The sequence below is a fragment of the Siniperca chuatsi genome, linkage group LG3, assembly GCF_020085105.1.
Source record: "Siniperca chuatsi isolate FFG_IHB_CAS linkage group LG3, ASM2008510v1, whole genome shotgun sequence".
Classification (NCBI taxonomy): domain Eukaryota; kingdom Metazoa; phylum Chordata; class Actinopteri; order Centrarchiformes; family Sinipercidae; genus Siniperca; species Siniperca chuatsi.
Window position 1 is genome coordinate 12,109,274 of NC_058044.1, and position 21,975 is coordinate 12,131,248.

The 21,975-nt window shown below is 38.6% G+C and overlaps 1 protein-coding gene across 2 annotated transcripts; it reads left to right on the forward strand.

The window, feature by feature from the left end:
* The first annotated feature begins 116 nt into the window (after nt 1-116).
* Nucleotides 117-21,338, forward strand: abcg2d (ATP-binding cassette, sub-family G (WHITE), member 2d). 2 transcript variants are annotated; one of them, XM_044190842.1, is made up of 17 exons: nt 117-335; nt 1,409-1,460; nt 3,390-3,621; nt 4,731-4,790; nt 4,875-4,989; nt 5,686-5,838; nt 5,979-6,136; nt 7,067-7,218; nt 7,335-7,436; nt 8,461-8,711; nt 14,345-14,427; nt 16,743-16,832; nt 16,984-17,105; nt 18,459-18,613; nt 19,645-19,734; nt 20,644-20,756; nt 20,987-21,338. In XM_044190842.1, exons 3-17 carry the CDS (start codon nt 3,410-3,412, stop codon nt 21,132-21,134), a joined length of 2,004 nt encoding a protein of 667 aa, XP_044046777.1. In that variant the 5' UTR covers nt 117-335; nt 1,409-1,460; nt 3,390-3,409; the 3' UTR covers nt 21,135-21,338. The 2 variants fall into 2 exon arrangements, with proteins under 2 accessions (XP_044046777.1, XP_044046778.1); XM_044190843.1 differs by having other exon boundaries at nt 117-1,460; nt 3,404-3,621.
* Nucleotides 21,339-21,975: the final 637 nt, after the last annotated feature.

Below are 21,975 nucleotides of genomic sequence, written 5' to 3' on the forward strand. Positions count from 1 at the left end.
TTGTCTTTGTTGAACTGTGGGAATTTGTGGATCAGCCATTTAAACATTTAACTGTTACAGAATATAAATGTTTTACATTTTATGTATAGGCAACACATTTACCCCTTGTACATTTCATCTGAGAATATACAAGAAATGTTTGATGGCTGTCACTTGTATTGCCTTAAGTATATGTATTTACTGGAATTTTGTAATGGGGAAGTTTTGCAAACATATCTCTGTACTTTAATTAATTGTTACTTATTGGCTGCCATATAGTATAAATCAATACTGGCGTGACCAAATATGGACTTCTCCAAATTAAATTAAGCTAGCTAACAGAAGAGTTTTAAGAGGTAAGCTTTGTTTTCTGTTTGAAAAACAAATGTGTCCAGTGAAAGTCATCAATTATTTGACAACTTAATATTTAAGTGTTTTTACAATACACAGCAATGAATCCATGATAAACAGATTTATCAGTAGCTTCAATACAAAAGTTGCCTCCAGCAAATTAGCCTGCTAGCTTGACGAGGCAATGTTAACTAACGTTATGGTTAGGGTCCTATGATTGAGACAGATGCTAAGAGGGAAAAAAGGCTTACACCATGGCCACTTGTATTAAATTAAAAATATCAATCACTTATTTACTTTATATAAGCTAGCTAACATTTTTGTCTCACTTTTCTGTTTTAAATATAATGAACAAGTTAGCTAGTTGACAATATTTCTAACAAAGTTAGTACCTGTACCTAGCTGCTTGCGTTGCTAGGCAACATCTAGCTAAGGAAATGGTAGCTGTTAAAGGCTAGTTTTAAACTGTCCACTTAGCTTTTAACCTGAGGGATACAAACCATATTTTATATAGCAACCATTTCAATACGAAGTAATGTTTTTCGTGTTTTAACCCTTTAACTACAAATTAAAATTACAGCTAACCTTTTTGCAAACCATAGTGCTGTTTTTCTAACCAGGCAGCCATTGATTTCCATACATTTGTGTACAGTTCGAAAATAAATTAGCCAATTTCTGAAACTTTGTTAACTTGTGTACTCCATCACAGTCTGCATTAATCTTTTGTCTCGCTTAATTACATTTTTGTTGCATGTTGAGGTTTATGTTCAAATTGATTTTAAAGGTCTGATCTGCTCTACCATAACATAATAGTGTAGCTAACTCGGACAAAAAAAATAATGCAAACTTGATGTTCACTGTGATAAATGGCACTACTGTAGCAAGTTTCACAAGTCTGCTAATAGATTTTTATACTGAACAGTCATCCATGTCTTTGTGAGTGGTAAATAAAGGGTTAAACCACTGTGCAGCTTGGTGGGATCCCAGTTGAGTGTGTGTGGCTGGATGGTGACTGGTGAGGCACCTGTCCCTGGTGTCATGATGTTACTCAGCCTGCACAGTCTCTCTGCTCTGTCAGTCTGCTGCAGCAGGACTCCATACCAGCAGCCCTCTCACAGTCCCACAGCCCGGTAAGTCACTGCAGCAACACTTTTCATGACTTTGCAACAACATCATGGTGGTGGTGACAGTTTCAGAGGATTTTGGCAACACGTGAGTTGTTTTTTTTTTTTTTACTTGCTTTGTCTAATTGAGGATGGAGCAAGAATAAATAGTTGCTTAAAATGAATTAAGCTACTTAAAGTTAGCCTTCCCACATGCTTTACTGAAATGTTTTAAGCCCTTTTATAGACGTATATTAAAATGAAGCAGTGTGAGAATCAGTGCTGTAGCCAGGATTTTAAAATACTGAATTCATGTGTCCTGTGTGTGGTTTTTATAGATAAGTTTTTGTCTGGTTTGGTTAGAAAAATGACTAACTACTCTTACAGTTACAGAAGCCTATACTATTTGATCATTTCTAGACACATTTCTTTAAAAGTTCTTAAAGCTTCTTTTCACTGTAAAAGTTACGTTAACCTGCATTCTTTGCTTCAAGCAGTAACTTTTACACTGAAAAGGAGCTTTAGGAACTTCTAAAGAAAGACTGCTTTTTATGTTTCAAGCACAGCCACCTTAAAACCAAGCTGATGGTGAGGTACTTACTGTATATTATACATTCTCAATTTTGTTTATATGACATCAGCGGTCGTTTTTTTTTCAACAACACATCAAAAAACTAAATAAATAAACTAAAAATCTAACATACTGACACTGAGGCTCTACATTTTAAAATTTACCACTATGTCCATCAAAGTTGAAACACGTGCCTAAATATCCAACACCCAATATCACTGTCCTCAGATGTAGCATAGGTCCTGGTGACAATGATGTAGGTTGCATGAAAATTAATACTTTTATACTTAATAAGCAGAATAAAAATTCAAGACCACAGCATTGTCCTAAAGAATTGGAGCCATGTCGTCTGAGTATTTCATATTCTGAATAATAAAATAGTTAAAACTTATCAAAATAATAATAGTAAGAAGAAAAGGAGGAAGAGACAGTGTTTATTTATTGTAGTTATTTATTTATGTATGTTTTTATTTATGAAGCTAGATTAAATCTGGGAAGTCTGTTTGGAAGTCTGTTTAAACCTACAACCTCAAACCATAGAGTTCCTATTTTTTAAACTATACCATGGACTTAGACGTACTGTATTTTATTTCTGGGTAAAATAGCTCAATTTGCCCACTTTTTTCTAAACGCACTGTTTGTGTTAAACATCAGTATATGTTTGTTTTGTGATGGCGGGCAGCTTTTTCTTTACTGGTCTGTCCTTAAGAAATTGACATTTAAAGCTGCTAGACGGTCTTTTTCTGATGTTAATGACAACATTTGGATATGGTTGATAAATATTGTTTAATATAAGATAAATCGCAGGCTATTCCATCTGGATTTCATTTCACAGCATCTTTAAAACAATTCATATTTATCTGAGCGGGTTTCAGTAATATTGTACAGGCATACATTTAAGAGACTCAAACACCACTGCTTCGATCTGTGTTATTAATTTTGAGATACATTTGTTTGAAATGATTAATATTTCCATAATGAACACTGATTGGTCTGTGTCTAAGTATATTTCCCTTTAAAGTGTTACCAAAGGTACATAAACATATTTTTAACCTTGCTCCTCTTAAGGAGACGCGTATGGACATTTGTCCTTCTTACTTGCCCAGCAAACACTTGCATGATTAATAATTAATATCCTAAAGCATCACATATTTTGGTAAATCTAATTACCAAATAAATTTAATTACCAAATTAGCCCAATTTAATTACCAATTAGTACATAATGTCCTAAACAGTAGCCACATGGGTACTAAAGTATATTAATATATAATGATTTTAGCAGATGTGGTCTTTGTTTCAGTGTGGGAAACCCTGACATACATTCACATCAGTATGGAACAAATGAGTAAAAGATTGATTTCTATCAGATCACTGTCATTTGACAGGGCGTTCGCTGCAGAGAAAGATGGAGACAGCCAATCACATCAACATTGCAATGATTGAAGATATCGGCACCAACGGGATGGCCAGGTCAAAGGTCATCATGGCCATGGACCAGAACAAGCAGCCGTGTGGCTCCACTGTGAGCTTCCACAACATCCAGTACAAAGTGCAGCTGAAGAGCAGCTTCTTCTGCAAAAGGAAAACCAGTCCCAAGGAAATACTGGTCGACCTCAAGTCAGTTGTAAAAACTGTGCACCCTCTGTATCTGTTTGTCTGTCTTTCTTTTGTGTCTACACAGAGATCCATAGGTTTTTGGTCAGTTGCTGTTTTCTCTACTCAGAGTTCAGTAGAAAATCTATTAAGCTGTTAATTATATGTTTTTTTCAGACTGTTGCTTATTTATTCTAACTTAACCGAACACACACACACTCAACACTGCTTCAGATTAATTACAAGCTTTTTCTTAGAGAACAAGACAAAAAATACTATGAATCTGGTGATTTTTGGTTTGTCAACATTCAGAAACACGTAGCAAAATATATCATTTTTGGCTCAATATAAAAATGTATTGCAATAATTCTTTTTAATCCCTTAATTTGGGAGACCGCGTTACAGTAAAAGTGAAGTGGTTCTTTATATAAATTCAATATGGCTCATGTATCCTGATTCAAAGCAGGACAATAGTGAATAGACTCTTACACTGGTTTCTTTCTGATGGTATTAAATACAGCTGACATTTCCCATGGAAGAATGAATAATTTCACACAAGTTTTTGGGCCTTTTGCCGCCTCAGTGTTAATTATATGATATTAAGCATGGTTTCTTGCATATAATCTCTCTGATGCACTAAAGAGCAGTCTGCCAGGGAAACGAATTAAACACCGTCACGTGATCCACCGCCAGGCTTTTATTCAGTCTTTTAATTCCATTTTATATAACTGACTCTTTCCGGTGCTTTTGTGTAACTGTTCTGTCTGAAGTCAAAGGATTTGCGTTTGAATTTTTTACACCACAGTATAGAATTTTTGTGTGCGTGTGTGCAGCTTTAAAGAAATGTTTATGATATCTGTAACAACCTCCTTTCATAAACATTATTTCATTTGGAATGAGGGAGGAAAATTAATTTGGAAAAGTTTCATCACATGTCCAAAAATCACATTGATCTGTTGATTGATTCACAATCCTCACATTTGTATCGTAAAACTTAAATAGTGAAGTAAAAAATCTTTATTATTCACCTTAGAAATGAATGCAAACCATTTAAATGTGTCCCAATATTTGCCTTTAAATTAATTTATCCATGTTAAATTGGTTACAGAGAGTTGTGTGTAATTGTCTTGCAGTGGGATCATGAGACCTGGCCTCAACGCTATTCTCGGACCTACTGGAAGTGGAAAATCTTCGTGAGTATCCCACTGATCTCTAAGAAAAAATGTATTCAAAATAGTCACCTGCATATTTATAAGTTTTTTGTTTTTTGTTTAAAGATTCTTGGATATTCTGGCTGCAAGGAAGGATCCTTCAGGTCTCTCAGGAGAAGTCCTCATTGACAGAGCACCACAGCCTCCAAACTTCAAGTGCCTCTCTGGCTATGTGGTTCAGGTGATTTTGAATTATTTTAATTACCTAAACATGTATGAACTGATTTTTTGACCACTTGGAGGGCAGTGGACACGACATTGACTCATCATCACTTTTAAGTTGATATGGCACACTTGTTAGCAAACAGTTGCTTATTTTCACATCCAGCAGACGCGGAGTAACATTAGCTTTCATTTCGTGTTTGTGTCCACCTGATAAATGTAAGTCTGATATTCACTCTCTGGTTTGGTTTCTGCCAACTCCTGAGACAAATAGGTTATGTGCCATTTAGCTGCTAAATGCTCCACAATATTCACCAGCTAGTTGCTAACTGTGTCGGTCTGCTGTTTGGTGCTGGGCAGGTAGTGGACTGCTTTTTCACTGAAAACAGCTGCCTGCTGCGTCTGGAAACAACACTGATGAGAGCAGTGAGAGTAAATCAAAACAGTAAAGTTGAGGAACTTAAAACTAAAAAGCTACAAAGCGCCATAAAGCTGAGGAGAACTGCAGAGTTGGGTGATTGATAATGATTATAGCAGCTTTAAATACAGAGTTTGCTAGTTGCTAAACACTATTAGGGCAACAATTCTCTGCATTTCCATCTGTGGAAATGTAGATTTTCAAAAAACACAGCAGAGCAGAACAAGAGAAAACTACAAAACAAATGATCTTCCCTGTCTCTGACCTTTGACCTCAGGCTCTTGTCTCCCTTCCTAGGAAGACGTGGTCATGGGCACCCTGACTGTGAGGGAGAATCTGCGTTTTTCTGCAGCACTGCGGCTGCCCAGCTCTGTGCCTCAGCATGAGAAGGAGGCTCGAGTCAATCACCTCATTAAAGAACTGGGTCTCACCAAGGTGGCTGACTGCAAGGTAAAATATGCACACGTGTCCCAGTCACTTCTCTAACCTAGTGGTCGGCCACAAGCTTCAAGACATCAGGTGAGATTCAGGACAGATTATTGGATCCCTGTTGATCTTATTGATTGATCTTATGTGGGTGTTTTCCTCAGGTGGGCACGCAGATAACCCGAGGAATCTCTGGAGGAGAGAGGAAGAGGACAAACATCGGTATGGAGCTGATTATTGATCCCTCAGTTCTCTTTCTGGATGAACCGACCACAGGACTGGACGCTAGCACTGCTAACTCTGTCCTGCTGTTACTGAAAAGGTAATAAAGAAGCTTCTCTGCCATTTCTCTGATTTTATCATGGATTATATTCAGAGTTGAGTGTTGAGTCTTCAGCTTTGTCTGTACCCCAAAGCTACACCTGTATCCAATACTCAGCTTTCCCTAAAAAGTAATGTAACACGATCAATAAATTAGTAAATTATATTGTCACTTTTTTACAGTGTCAACTGAATTTGGTCCCAGATTACAGTGTTCATTGCAAAAACAGTTTTTACAGAGAAAAGGATTCTGGGTTTCAATGCGTTTTGAATATACGTTTTAAGCAAAAAATTAGAGTAATATTTAGAGCTAATTTTAGGCTTATTTTAGAGCAAAAAGTTGCTTTTAAAAAGAAAACATGATGCAACAACTTTGACCATTTTGATTTAGCTTGCATTTAGCACCTACAGTAATGAAAATTGCTTTATTTAATTTAGCATAATTTATATTTTATTAAATAAAGAGCTGCTTCTTTGGACTTAAACCAGTTCCAGATTGCAGCACTTGATATTAAATGTAATTACACAGTAGCCCATTATTGGTGTATTGATCAAACAATGTATGTGTACATTAAATTAAATGAATGAATGACCATGCAACTGTTTAATAATAAAAGCTGTATAATCAAAGAATGCCACACTATTCACTGTTTGCCTAGACTTTTACAGTGTTTAATTATAATGAATTAATAAATTGATTCAATTAAAAAATGTTTAAAGATTTAACACCACATATGGAAACATAGAAAATACATTTCTTTAAGTATTAATTGATTATAATGAAATACTGTAATAGTCTTGACTGTAAAAGAAAATGAATCTCTTTAAAACTTGAATTTGATTGAAAACTTTACCACATTTGTTTTTGCAATTAGAAGGCAGCTTTATTGTATTTACTATTAATGTATATTTTTACTATGTGTCTTTTCAGAATGGCCAGTCATGGAAGAACCATAATTATGTCCATCCACCAACCGCGATACTCCATCTACAGGCTGTTTGACACTCTGACTCTGCTGGTTAGTGGTAAAATGGTGTACCATGGACCAGCGGCAAACGCTTTGGACTACTTCGCCAACATTGGTGACTATGTGGAAACTTAAGGCTTAAAAAAATCAGATAATATAGAAAGCTACTTCTCGATATAACACTGGACATGTGTTGACATTAAACATGGATCATTGTGATCTGTGTTCAAGGTTATCCCTGTGAGCCCCACAACAACCCAGCTGACTTCTTTCTTGATGTTATTAATGGAGACTCCACCGCTACAACCATGACCAAAGTGCACGGGTCTGAAGGTAATGGCATTTTTAAATCATTCCATGAATACTACTGTCAAAATGATGTCTTTACATTTCTGCCTTCATAATAGGATGGATTTGTAAAGACATAAAAACATATTTTTTGTACAAATAATAGTTCAAACATAGTGCTTTTAACCCACCATCCCTAGTTGAAGCTTCACTAATGTCCCTGGACTTATCTGTGTGCATGATTTTCCTCTACATCCTGAAGCGTACACAGGTAATTTTGTCATTGTCAAGAGGTTTTCAAGGATATTATTGTATGTAATTAAAGAATCATTTTACTTTTTGCTAAGATAATCAGCGTCATCAGCAAAAGTATGCTGTGCTCATGGTGCTGGACTGTGGAATGCAGTTGAAACCTACTCAACTTTTACTTTTGTGTTCATAGACTTAGGCCAGCCTTTATTTACTAATTAAGAATAATATTTGATCAGTGTTTTTAATATCAAGGCAAGTTTGTTTGTATAGCATCTTTCAACAAGGTAATTTAAAGTGCTTTACATAAGACATAAAAGGCATTAACAAAAGATTTAAAAGAAACACAAGGCATTATAAAAATACATAAATTAGATTTTATAAGAGTAAATAATAGAAGATTAAAATAAGCTAAAATTGAATAAAACAGATTAAATAGAACAATAAAATTACAGTTCAAAGCGGAGTACGACAAGAAAGCCAGAGCAGTATAATTTTCTCAGGTGCTGGTCAAACACAGGCAATGCAGACTAATTAAACATGAAGAAAGGGCTTGCTGTACCACAGAAAACTTCAGACCAACTTAAAACTTCTTGGTATTTATTTAAACATTTTCTGCAAGAGCGAGCAACATGTTTCGCTCACACTTCATCAGGCTCTCTTGTCAAGAAAATGACAAATGTATATGGTAAATGTTCAAGTTGAAAGTCCACACCATGTTTTTTTAAATCCATTGCTTTATAGGATCCTTGGTTTCTCTGTCGTAGTAGAGTATTTCCAATACCTAAGTCTGTCATTTTCCTCCTGCGTGCATGGCCAGATTTGGACTTTGAAGAGCTCAGCAGCTCCAGGCAGAGCATCGAGGAGCGCCTGGTAGAGGAGTACAAAAACAGCAGCTACTCCAGCGACACAAGAGCTGAGCTGGACCGCATCGTCCAGGATAAGAAGTGTATCTCATGTTCAAAATCCCGCACCATCACCTACAACAGCTCCTTCTTCCACCAGCTACGTTGGGTGCTAAAGAGAACCTTCCAGAACCTCATGCTGAACCCACAAACATCTGTTGCCCAGGTACACATCCCCATTACTCACTTAAAACACAAAACTCGTCATGAACTTGAAGCCATCTGTCGTTTTAATTACAATGGCTGACTGGACATATTACATACAAATAACACAAGAAGTATACAGAGTGCCTCTTTAAGCAATGAATCTTCACTTTTCCTACTTGTTGAATTGTTGTGGAATTGTTCCAGCTTGCAGTTTCCAACTTTTGTGGCCACAGATGACAGAGCTGTTTTTAACTCTTTTGGATCAAGTCCAAGTCAAGTCTCAAATCATCATATTTTTCATTATTTGCACGGCTGCAGGGAGGAAGTAAGCCCATGTGCTGGATATGAAGGCAGGAAAGTATTAAAGAAATAGTTTGACATTTTGGAAAATTTACTTGCGTTCTTGCTGAGGTTTAGATTGATATCACTCTCATGTCTGTACAGTAAACATGTAGCTGAAGCCAGCAACTGGTTAGCTTAGCCTAGCATAAAGACTGGAAACAGGGGGAAACAGCTAGCCTAGCTCTGCCAAAGTAAAAACACAAAGATATAAGTACATCTTATATCTTGTTTGTTTAAAACCGAAGTGTTAAAAAAACGACACATTGCTAATGTACAGTGTTATGTGCCAGACTATTTGTCGGCAGGCAACCACTGGAGACTCCAGGAAGTTACTGTCTGCAGCCAAGAAATAAGCTACTACTCCCTAAATAATGGACACGCAATAGTTAGTCAGTAGATTGTGATTTCGAACACTTAGTAATCATCATCATTTTCCATTACTGACAGGTATAATGTCACACAATCGTCGTAAAATGTAGAGCATTGCATTGTGGGATTGTTAGCAGAAAGTAGTGTACATGCCATGGACACTACTTTTTAGTTCCTTTGTCCTCTGTCCGCCACTCTGTTCGCTGTTCCCTTTCAGGGGTCGCCACAGCGAATCATGTGCCTCCATCTAACCCTGTCCTCTGCATCCTCTTCACTCACACCAATTAACTTCATGTCCTCTCTCACTACATCCATAAATCTCCTCTTTGGTCTTCCTCTAGACCTCCTGCAGCATCCTTCTACCAATATATTCACAGTCTCTCCTCTGAACATGTCCAAACCACCTCAATCTGGCCTCTCTGACTTTATCTCCGAAACATCTAACATGAGCTGTCCCTCTGATGTACTCATTCCTGATCCTGTCCATCCTCGTCACTCCCAAAGAGAACCTCAACATCTTAAGCTCTGCTACCTCCAGCTCTGCCTCTTGTCTTTTCTTCAGTGCCGCTGTCTCTAAGCTGTACAACATCACTGGTCTCACCACCGTCTTGAACACCTTTCCTTTCATTCTTGCTGATACTCTTTTATCGCACAACACACCTGACACTTTTCTCCACCCGTTCCAACCTGCTTGCACTCGCCTCTTCACCTCTTTTCCACAGTCTCCATTGCTCTGAACTGTTGACCCTAAGTACTTAAAGTCCTGCACCTTCTTCACCTCTGCTCCCTGTAACCTCACCGTTCCACCTGGGTCCCTCTCATTGACGCACATGTTTTCTGTTTTACTGCGGCTAAGCTTCATTCCTCTGTTTTCCAGAGCAGACCTCCATCTCTCTAGATTTCCCTCTACCTGCTCCCTGCTCTCACTACAAATCACAATGTCATCCGCAAACATCATAGTCCATGGAGATTCCTGTCTAACCTCATCTGTCAGCCTGTCCATCACCAGAGCAAACAAGAAGGGGCTCAGAGCCGATCCTTGATGCAGACCCACCTCCACCTTGAACTCCTCTGTCACACCTACAGCACACCTCACCACGGTCTTACAGCTCTCATACATGTCCTGCACCACTCTAACATACTTCTCTGCCACTCCAGACTTCCTCATACAGTACCACAGCTCCTCTCTCGGCACCCTGTCATACGATTTCTCTAAATCTACGAAGACACAATGCAACTCCCTATGACCTTCTCTGTACTTCTCCATCAGCATCCTCAAAACAAATACTGCATCTGTTGTATTCTTTCTAGGCATGAAACCATATTGCTGCTCACAAATGCTCACCTCTGTCCTTAGCCTAGCTTCCAGTTCTCTTTCCCACAACTTCATTGTATGGCTCATCAGCTTTATTCCTCTGTAGTTGCCACAGCTCTGCACATCTCCCTTGTTCTTAAAAATTGGCACCAGTACACTTCTCCTCCATTCCTCGGGCATCCTCTCACTCTCCAAGATCTTGTTAAACAAACTAGTCAGAACCTCTACCGCCACCTCTCCTAGACACTTCCATACCTCCACAGGTATGTCATCAACTGCCTTTCCACTCTTCATCCTCTTCAACATCCTCCTCACTTCACTCTTGCTAATCTTTGCTACTTCCTGCTCCACACCAGTCACCTCTTCTACTCTTTGTTCCCTTTCATTTTCCTCATTCATCAACTCTTCAAAGTACTCCTTCAATCTTCCCATCACCCTAACCTGCTGCACATCCTTCCCATCTCTATCTCTTTGTCTGGCCAACCTGTACAAATCCACCTCTCCCTCTTTAGTGTCCAACCTAGCATACAAGTCCTCATATGCTCTTTGTTTGGCCTTTGCCACCTCTACCTTCACCTTACGCTGCATCTCCCTGTACTCCTGTCTACTCTCTTCAGTCCTCTCAGTGTCCCACTTCTTCTTAGCTAACCTCTTTCTCTGTATACACTCCAGAACTTCCTCGTTCCACCACCAAGTCTCCTTGTCCACTTTCCTCTTTCTAGATGACCCACTGAGTACTCTCCTACCTGTCTCCCTGATCACATTAGCTGTAGTGGTCCAGTCATCTGGGAGCACTTCCTGACCACCCAGAGTCTGTCTCAGCTCTTCCCTGAAAACTACACGACATTTTTCCTTTTTCAACTTCCACCACTTCGTCCTCTGCTCTGCCTTTGTCCTCTTCATCTTCCTCACCACCAGAGTCATTTTACACACTACCATCCTGTGTTGTCTGGCTACACTCTCCCCCACCACTACTTTACGTCTACACAAGATGTAGTCCACCTGAGTTCCTGCCTCTTCTGGAAGAAAGTGTTTACCACAGCCATTTCCATCCTCTTTGCAAAGTCTACCACCATCTGTCCTTCTGCGTTCCTGTCCTGAAGACCAAACCTGCCCATCACATTCTCATCACCTCTGTTCCCTTCACCTACATGCCCATTGAAATCTGCACCAATCACCACTCTCTCACCTCTGGGGATGCTCTGCATCACTTCATCTAACTCACTCCAGAATTTCTCCTTCTCTTCTAACTCACATCCTACCTGTGGGGCATAACCACTCACAACACTGAACATCACCCCTTCAATTTACAGCTTCAGACTCATCAACCTGTCTGATACTCTTTTCACCTGTAGAACATTCCTCACAAACTCCTCTTTCAGGATAACTCCTACTCCGTTTCTCTTCCTATCTGCCCCATGGTAGAACGACTTGAACCCTGCTCCTAAGCTTCTAGACTGGACCACTACAGCTAATGTGATCAGGGAGACAGGTAGGAGGGTACTCAGTGTGTCATCTGGAAAGAGGAAAGTGGACAAGGAGACTTGGTGGTGGAACGAGGAAGTTCAGGAGTGTATACAGAGAAAGAGGTTAGCTAAGAAGAAGTGGGACACTGAGAGGACTGAAGAGAGTAGACAGGAGTACAGGGAGATGCAGCGTAAGGTGAAGGTAGAGGTGGCAAAGGCCAAACAAAGAGCATATGAGGACTTGTATGCTAGGTTGGACACTAAAGAGGGAGAGGTGGATTTGTACAGGTTGGCCAGACAAAGAGATAGAGAAGGGAAGGATGTGCAGCAGGTTAGGGTGATGGGAAGATGGAAGGAGTACTTTAAAGAGTTGATGACCCGGGCCCCGACCGATCCGGTGTGGAAGTCATTTTCACGATTCGCATTTTTAATTTGGCATGTGTTTTACGTCGGATGCCCTTCCTGACACAACCCTCTGCATTTATCCAGACTTGGGACTGGCACAAGAAGACACTGGCTTGTGCCCCCTTGTGGTTGCATTCATATTATATATACATATATAGCTTCATATTTACCATTCAGACGTAAGAGTGGTATTGATCTTATATATTATATATACATATATAGCTTCATATTTACCATTCAGACGTAAGAGTGGTATTGATCTATTTCACCAAAAATCGAATGAGTGCTTTTCCCAAAATGTCAAACTATTCCTTTAAGCTACTCGTTTATGTATTGGGTAATTAATTTGAAAGTGAAAGTCTAATTTACCTATTCTGAATTTGAAGGGTTACAATTTTAATAATTCATGCATGTTTGGCAGTGCTCCAAAAAGCAAAAACTATGCACAGCACAGGATTCTTTAATATTTATTGATCTGAGGTCAAGTCTCCTCAGCTTTTTGCCCTCGAGTCGCAAGTCAAGCCGAGTATTCAAAACAGCAAAGACTCAAGTAAGTCCTCATTTTCGCGACTTTAGTGCAAATTAAGTCTACAGTTCTGACAGATGAATACCTAAATAACATTTAAGTTTTCTGTTTTTAGGTCAGAGGTTTAAACATGATGTTGCGCCACCTTTACTTTGTTCAAACACTCCAAAGAGTTAAAAGAGCAGAAAAATAAGTGTCAGTGCATAGCATGTATAGACAACACTTTGGAGGGGTCAAGACTTAATGCTCTCATTAGTCGCCCCATGGCTGCAAAATGCCATCAGAAGTCTCCTTACTTTAAGAATTATTAACAGCTAATAGGCCCTAAATAAGTCAAAATAATCCAGCAAGAGGGGCTCTAGGTGGCATGGGCGCCATAATTGGCTTTGGTGACTGTTGTGACCCCACTCTTGCCTCTTTGAGCCAGGATCTGAACTGATATCATATCTGGCCAAATCCCCTTGGCCCTGGTCTGGGACTCATCACATGATTGCGTCATGACCTTATCACTCCACTTCCCCCCGCTTTCACATGAGGGGCTGTGGGGAATGAGGTGAAAAAGGCTCAACCGTATTAGCTTATCCCTTCACCCTGGGAACCGCTTAGTCCTGTCATAATCTGTGAATTGTTAGGATTAAAACTTGTGTCGCTTTCACTTTTCTCCCTCGTTTCTGTCATCTTCCCCCACCAGCAAGTTCTGGTTGTTCTCTCGGATATGCCGGTCTGGAGGAGGAGCAGGGCGTCCACTTGACCCCTGATCCCCTGAAACATTGGCTTTTTTTGTCAAAGAGGACACTGCTTCAGTTTCATTTCTATTCTTCAAAAATAATTCATGACAGTCCACTATTAGAAGAAATGTGGTACTGAATTACTAATCTCTCAGTTTATTCCTTCACATTCACAAAAAAATGGCCTTTTCCTTTCAGATAGCCTCAGAGTTAAACCTTTCTTTGCCATAAAGATAAGAAGTACAGTGTTAGGTTTCTGTAAGGGTGTGGGTTTCTGGCACCTTCTCACCTACTTACAAGGTGCATGGAGGAGAGAAAGGGTCAAAACTCCAGCAACACGTAAAAGTAGTATTAGGAACAACTTTAGTGTGAAACTCCTTTGTTTCATATGTATCCTGCAACTTGATGACCCTCGTTTTCGAATGAGGAAAAACTCCTACAGAAAAATAGTTGTCAATGCTCCTGTTGCCTAAACGTCTCTAAATGTTTTTGTCTGTGCAGCTGGGAGTCAACATTTTCCTCGCCCTCATCGTAGGAGCCATTTTCTTCGGGATCAAAGATGATCAGAGCGGTATCCAGAACAGGTGAGAGAACTGCTGAAATACACACTGCACATGTCCTTAGAAAACCTCTGTATTTAAAAGCAGCTAGCTGCTAAAATATTTACTGTACACAGAGGGCTGTAGCGACCATTAAGGACAATGCAGTCATGTCCCTATTTCTTCTGGGAATTTGTGTTTTTATTCAACCTGGGGGGAGTTTAGATCTACAATGAAAAACTAGCACTTAGTAGATATTTTATAGGCTGATTCCAGAATTTGTTTTACTTAAAAACATTTACTTAAATTTGGCTTCTTTCAGGTAAATAAATAAAGGATTGATTATTTTCCCACCAGACATGTAGTGCTGGCAGTGTGGAAAAGGCTTTCAAACAGCACGTAGACCTCTCATGTTGGGAAATAAACATTTCAGACAATAAAATTGAGCTAATGAAGAAATAATAAATTTTCTTTTTAAATTATTTTATTTATTATTTTTGAGTTTTGCAGAAGGGGACTTGGACTCATGACTTCAGCAATTCTAAATTCCTCGCTACCTCCCTGTTTACATACATACATAATACATTATATAATAATTAACAATAAAATCTCCATATAGTCCCTCTAACTGTCAGGTATCAAAAACAATGTTAAAACAGACTGTTGAAGGTTTATGAAAGACACATTAGAGAAACTTTCCCAATATGAAAATATAAACTCTCACAATTTTCCCAATTTGTATCGACCTTCCTATTCCTGGAAAATTGTATTTTCTTAAATTGTTTTCACTGCAACTGGGCTGACTTTTTTGTAGCTTCAACAGCATGTTTATGATCTAAAGTTATTGCTTGCTATTATAATCTGTACATGTCGTAGAAAAGCTTTCAGTCGTAGTCATCTGGACACTGTTTTCAGAATCAAGACGTTTTGGCTCCCAACCAAGAGTCATTCTCAATTGTGAAAAAATGGGACGGGAACTAGAAATTTAAGCTACTCTGTGTTACATAAGCCCTGCCCTCAGGAAGGAATATACCTGAGTATCTGTTGATTAGCTAGTTTCACCTGAAACTGACCTAATTGTTTCCATGATGGCCCAGTAATCAGTAATCAGGCCTATTGTTTTCTGGCTGCACCTACCTCATCACTGTTAAGTACCTGATTAGCATGTGATTGGCGTGACCAAGGTGATAATACACTGTGATAGACTTTGGGCAGATTGAATCTCAGACCACCATTTCTGTTCAAAGAGGGGTTTTCTTTTTTCACAAAAATGGCTTCCTTGACACCCCATTCAAACCAACTGTCGCTGTCTTCAAATGTGTGGTTTGTAGCTTTTAGATGCAAATGCACGGCGCTCTGTAATCCTGAGTTATTGGTCGTCTGTGCTGATAAAGTCTTTTGTGAAGGCTGTTTGGTCTCACCTATGTACCGTTCTTTGCAGTTTTCCTCACTGCATTGAATGGAGTAGACTACATTGCTCTGTTTTTGTGTGGGCATCTTGTCCTTAGGGTGAACGAGTTTCTGTCTTAAAGTGTTGCCTGGTTTAAAGAAATCAGGAACATTGTGCTGTCTAAAGATCCTTTGTACTTTTTCAGACAGTCCAGATACATAAGGAATGGAGACTTCTTGGTTCTGTTCTACTTTTGTCCTGTTTTTTGGCTCTGATTCTGAAAACAGTGTCCAGATGAGTGCGACTGAAACATTTTCTACAATAGAACACTCCTGGATGAATGAGGGACTACACCGTCTTATTTTGAAGAATCTGTACATGTGTTATAATGTGCACACAGATATAATATTTACATTATTTCTGTTAATCTAGAATATTATGTGGCTATATTGTATGGGCATATTGATTATTGCAACATGTTTCCTAATAATTGTTCAGGTTTTTTAAGGGTCAGCAGGTCAGTCCCTGCTTTTAATAAGTGTGAAAAGTAGAGAAATTCCTGCATGGATAATCCTCTTACCATATTTTATTTGGCACAACCTGGTACTCACAAATCTCTGTGGTCTCCCTCTTTCTTTCTGTGCATGGTTGGGTGGAATATGAGGACCTAATGTCATTATATTCATGGTTAATGCCTAGGCAGTATGGCAGACACCAGTGAATGCGGCTTAAATGTCTCAAGTTATTCACCCCTCCCTCCTGTTCATTGGGTGCGTGCCCATTGTGGAGTCAGTCACCTTTTAAGTCCTCTGTATGTATATATGGACCACCCCACATTTAGTACCATAATCTGTCTCTCTCTATGAACACCTGGAGCCAGTACAGTACCTGCAGTATATGTATATGTATATAAAATGTTGCAGTAAGAGAGACTTAATGATCAGGTTTTGTTTTGCTGTTCTTCTGACAGGATGGGTGCCCTCTTCTTCATCACTACCAACCAGTGTTTCAGTACTGTGTCTGCAGCTGAGCTCTTCATCATCGAGAGGAAACTGTTTGTGTATGTAATAATCTGTCAGGAAGCCATACAGCACTCCGCAAGCTAGAGGACACTGACATAACTATAACATCTCATGTGGATAATTCAACATATATTTGGAATGAGTGGGTAGAGCCAGAACTTGATTTCTGCTTGGGTTTTCTTGTGACAGGCATGAGTACATCAGTGGCTACTACAGAGTGTCTGTCTACTTCCTCTCTAAGATCCTGTCTGACATCAGTCTGCGCACCATCACCTCTGTCATCTTCAGCTGTATTGTCTACTTTATGATCGGTAAGACAAACAGATCTATAAACTAATTAATTTGTGGAATACTAAAAGGATCAGTTCAGCCCAAAATCCACTCCAGTGGTGGAAGATGTACGCAGATCCTTTACTTATGTAAAAGTAGCAATACCACAGTGTAAAAATACTCTGTTACAAGTAAAAAGCATTCAAAAAAATTTTTAAGTAAAAGTACAAAAGTATTAGCATCAATATACTTAAAGTACCAAAAGTAAAAGTACTCATCATGCAGAATGGCCCATTTCAGAATAATATATATTATATTATTGGATTATAATCATTGATCGTTTTATGTACATATCACTTTAGCTTAAATTTCTAGTACCCGTCCCATTTTTTCACAATTGAGAATGACTTCCGGATGGGAGCCGAAACGTCTTGATTCTGAAAACAGTATCCAGATGACTGCGACTGAAACCTTTTCTACGATAGAACACTCCTGGATGAATGAGGGACTACACCGTCTTATTTTGAAGAATTTTGGGCAGAAAACCGTGGATCTGGTTCGAGAACTCGAAAACACAGCCAGGAAATTAGCAGACCTCCGTTTTAATCTAAGATGCAGGCAGAGCAAGATTATATCCCAAGAGCCTACAGATTAAACCACCAGTAAAAGGACACAGAGCAGAGAAGATTTGGAGAAGAAACCTGACCCAGATGCTTAGTGAAAGGATCAGGGAAAACAACTTAAGAATAGACAATTTGAAGAACAGAATATAATTTTTGCAGAAGAAGTTAACAAGCATTGTCCCAGAAGAAATCCTCAAGAGAGTGATGGATTTTACACAGGTAGCACAGGGTGCACAACATAGGAAGAACAAGGAGCGGCAAATTAAGAAATTTAACATCCTTTTGAAAGCTTAAATTTCTAGTTCCCGTCCCATTTTTTCACAATTGAGAATGACTTCCGGATGGGAGCCGAAACGTCTTGATTCTGAAAACAGTGTCCAGATGACTACGACTGAAAGCTTTTCTACGATAGAACACTCCTGGACGAATGAGGGACTACACCGTCATATCACTTTAATGTTGCAGCTGGTAAAGGTGGAGCTAATTCTAACTACTTTATATACTGCTGTGTAGCTTAATCTAGAATAATGTATCATTTTCTATTTGTTGATAATATTTTGTATTATTAATCGAAATCTGCAAAGTAACTAGTAACTAAATTTCTCAAATAAATGTGGTGGAGTAAAAAGCACGATATTTTCCCTCTGAATTGTAGTGGAGTGGAAGTAATAATTTGCAGAAAATGGAAATACTCGAGTAAAGTACAAGTACCTCAAAAATGTCAAAGTACAGTACTTGAGTAAATGTACTTTTCACCACTGGTCCACTCAGGGCTCAAATCCACAGCAGCAGCCTTTTTCATCTTCACGCTGACAGTGACTCTGGTGGCCTACACAGCCACAGCCATGACCATGGCCATCTCAGCTGACCAGAGCGTCGTGGCTCTCGCCAACATCTTCATGACTATCACCTTTGTCTTCATGATGGTGAGTGACGCAGCAACACAGAAACACACAGAGATGCACATAAATGGGTTTCAAGTACAGTTAGTTGGTAAATGTGACACAGTGCCTTTATTGCTGTATTGCTTACTCTGTCTGCTGTGTAAACTCATATAGTAAATTATGAAAGAAGATAGTTCAGTGCATGACAAACTTCAATGCACTGACCAAAAGTTACCACTCGTCGCTTATTAACCATCTTTTTAAGCTTATGTTAAAACAGTTATTACCTTCTGCTTAGCAGAAAGCACTTATTTCATTATGATTATGTTTATTTTTGTAAACATTTGTTGAACATTGTAAGTTATTAATAAATTATTAATAGCAATAAACCATGTGATGCTGTGCTTTATAGTGTTTTTTCAGTAGTCACAGCAGAAGAATATGAAAATGTTTCATGCCTTTTTGACAGCAGACATTTCTTTTACACATTTGAATTTTTCAGTAAGACACAAAAGGAAACTTTTCTATGAATCAATATAAATGAGAAATAAAAACGTACAATCTTATTATAATCACTGAAACTGGACATATAATCCGGTGCTGTTCAATAAACAGATATTATCTCTGTCCTGAACATGCATTCAAACACAATACCTCTTCAAACCATCAACAAGAAAAGACAGGCAGGAACACAGACAGAAACATGTGACACGTGTGAAAAAAGGCAAACTGAAATAATTTGCCTGCTAAGGACATAAGAATAAAAAAAAAATAAAATGCTCTTTTGCACAAAGAATCAGGGACAGGGGGTTAAAACTTCAGATTGGGCCAGTGGACCAATTTATAGTATTTAATTATGACAAATTCAAATTACAAGATAGCTTCTGATAGCAGTAAAATCACAAGTGAGACTAATAACATTAATTAAGGCTCTGTTCCATTTAGATGTGTAAGTGAGACGTCAGTGCAGCCACAGATAACGTTATTAGTGACACCTGTGCTTTTGCTGCTGTGATGTCAAAAGGTCAGCTGTGAAAAAAAGGCTATAGCTTCAGTTTGTGTTGTGTTTGTAGATTTTCTCAGGTCTCCTGGTGAACCTACCCAGCATCATGGACTGGCTGGCTTGGCTGAAGTACTTCAGCATTCCTCGCTACGGCCTCGCAGTAAGTCAAGATTTAAGGAAGAATTTCAGTAAAAGTTATAGTAAGAACTATATATTTATAGTTTTAAAGAAAGGTACTTGCACACTGAATTGATGCTACCAAACAATTACAAACTAATGTTAACTCAAGGTCCACTTACTAGCTTTTCCCAGAGCTTTCAACCACATGTCACTGTTTTATTCTTTGCTGATTAAGATCCAGGAAAAAAAATATGTCTTGTGACCAAGATGCTGTATGGACTAATTGAGACATTTTACAGTTACAATAAATCTGTCAGATTCGCTGTCATTTCTGCACTTGCATGTCTTGATAATTATTGGCCGACATATATGCTGATGCTGATATACCTGCAATAAGCTTATATCAGCCTATAGATTGGCCCAACTGATTTATCAGGCTCTAATTAATATGTTCACTTCTTTCTTCTTGCTCACATGCTAACTACATATAAGCATAAAGTCAGTGTGTGGGAACCTTTCTCTTGATTGTTTTGTCTTCTAGCCAACACACCTGATAAAATATTGGGATGTGTATAAAAGGCCGTCGACAGTCCTTTATTCTAGCCCTCACCAACAGGATGTTCATATACTACACTATATCTTAGTAATATTTATAGCGGCATTTGCAGCTTCCCATTAAGTACGACCTGAAGCCTAGATACTGCATAAACTGTCTCATGCAGCACACGACTACATTGTTGGTTGTAAGGTTAAAATGTTGTGATCTCATGTTCCTAAGACAATTATGGCTCTCAGAAGACTGTGAACACCTTCCTTAGAGAGTTAATTTGTCGACCATATTCCTCCATTGATCACCACAGAGCAAGAAATACAGTCTTAGTCTGGAGTCTAATGTATTATATTTACTTTGATCTGCTCAGCATTCATTGACTATGCTGTCTGTGTTAAGGCCTTGAAGATCAATGAGTTTGTGGGTTTGAAGTTCTGTGAGGAGGCTGTGATCCGAAACACCAACATGTCGGCTACAGTGATCAACTGCAGTGTGAGCACAGTTGGGCTGACGTGAGTAGACCCGCATACTGAATCTGCTCTGGTTGTGTGTTACTGGTTTATACCACCTCTGTGATCTGTGTCCCAAAAGCAAATTATGACATTTCCAGCCTAGCTAGTCCATCAGGCCTCATGTTAGAAGTTGACGTTTTTACAATCACAAGCATAGTTCCAGTTGACTTTACAAACATTTATGAACTACAAAAAGCTTAAATATTGATATTTATTTTGTGTTGTTTCAGATGTACAGGAGAGCAGTATCTGGACTACCTGGGAATAGAGTACACCACCTGGGGACTGTGGGAGAATCATGTAGCTTTGACCGTTATGACACTCATTTTCCTCATCATTGCCTATCTGAAACTCCGCTACATCAAGAAATTCACTTAAATGTGTGATTCTGCTTTATATTTATTTCTTTTCAATGAACCAGGACAGCAAATGTTCACCAAAACATTTACCATTAAAGGAAGAGTACGACATTTTGGGAAATACACTTATTTGCTTTTTTTGCATATTGTTAGATGAGAAGACTGATGCTACTCTCATGTCTGTGCGTTAAGTACGGAGCTGGAGCCAGGAGGCAGTTAGCTTAGCTTAGCATAAAGACTGGAAGCAGTGAATACAGCTGGCCTGGCTCTGTCCAAAGTTAAAAAATAGATCTACCAGCTCTAAAGCTCACTAGTATCTTGTTTGTTTAATCCTTACACAAACAGAAATGTAAAAATGAGGAAAAACAACAGTTTATCCATCTGTCAGGCTGTTGTTTGCCAAGAAATAGTTACAGCATGTATCTCCCTGTAAAACCACAAATTGTTGTGTACAGATTTGACAAACGTGATACAACATTTTAAGTAGTGAGCTTTAGAGTGTATTTTGAACTTCGAATAGATCCAGGCTAGCTATTTCCAATTGCTTCCATTTGTTATTCTAAGTAAATCTAGCTTTGATATTATATTATTATATATTATCACCTTATAAAGTTGATATTGGAGTAAGATTCACATTTATTTGGCTTAGCTAGATAGCTAGTTAGCTAAATGCTCCACTATGTTCACCAGCTGTTTAGTACTGAGCAAAATGTGTGCCCAGAAATACAGTGAGAGCAAACCAAAACTGTAAAGTTGTGACATAAAACCAAAACAATGAGTTGATGGTAATTTGATTCATTGTTAATATAAAAATATTGATTCGAGCAGCTTTACTGTACAGATACAAGAGTATTGAGCTT

Excerpts from the sequence above, each read along its gene's own strand:
- abcg2d (XM_044190843.1), top strand. The coding sequence starts at position 3,410 with ATGGAGACAGCCAATCACATCAACATTGCAATGATTGAAGATATCGGC. Across the intron at positions 3,622-4,730 it reads GAAATACTGGTCGACCTCAA|TGGGATCATGAGACCTGGCC; the intron begins GTCAGTTGTAAA and ends ATTGTCTTGCAG. Across the intron at positions 5,839-5,978 it reads CCAAGGTGGCTGACTGCAAG|GTGGGCACGCAGATAACCCG; the intron begins GTAAAATATGCA and ends TGTTTTCCTCAG.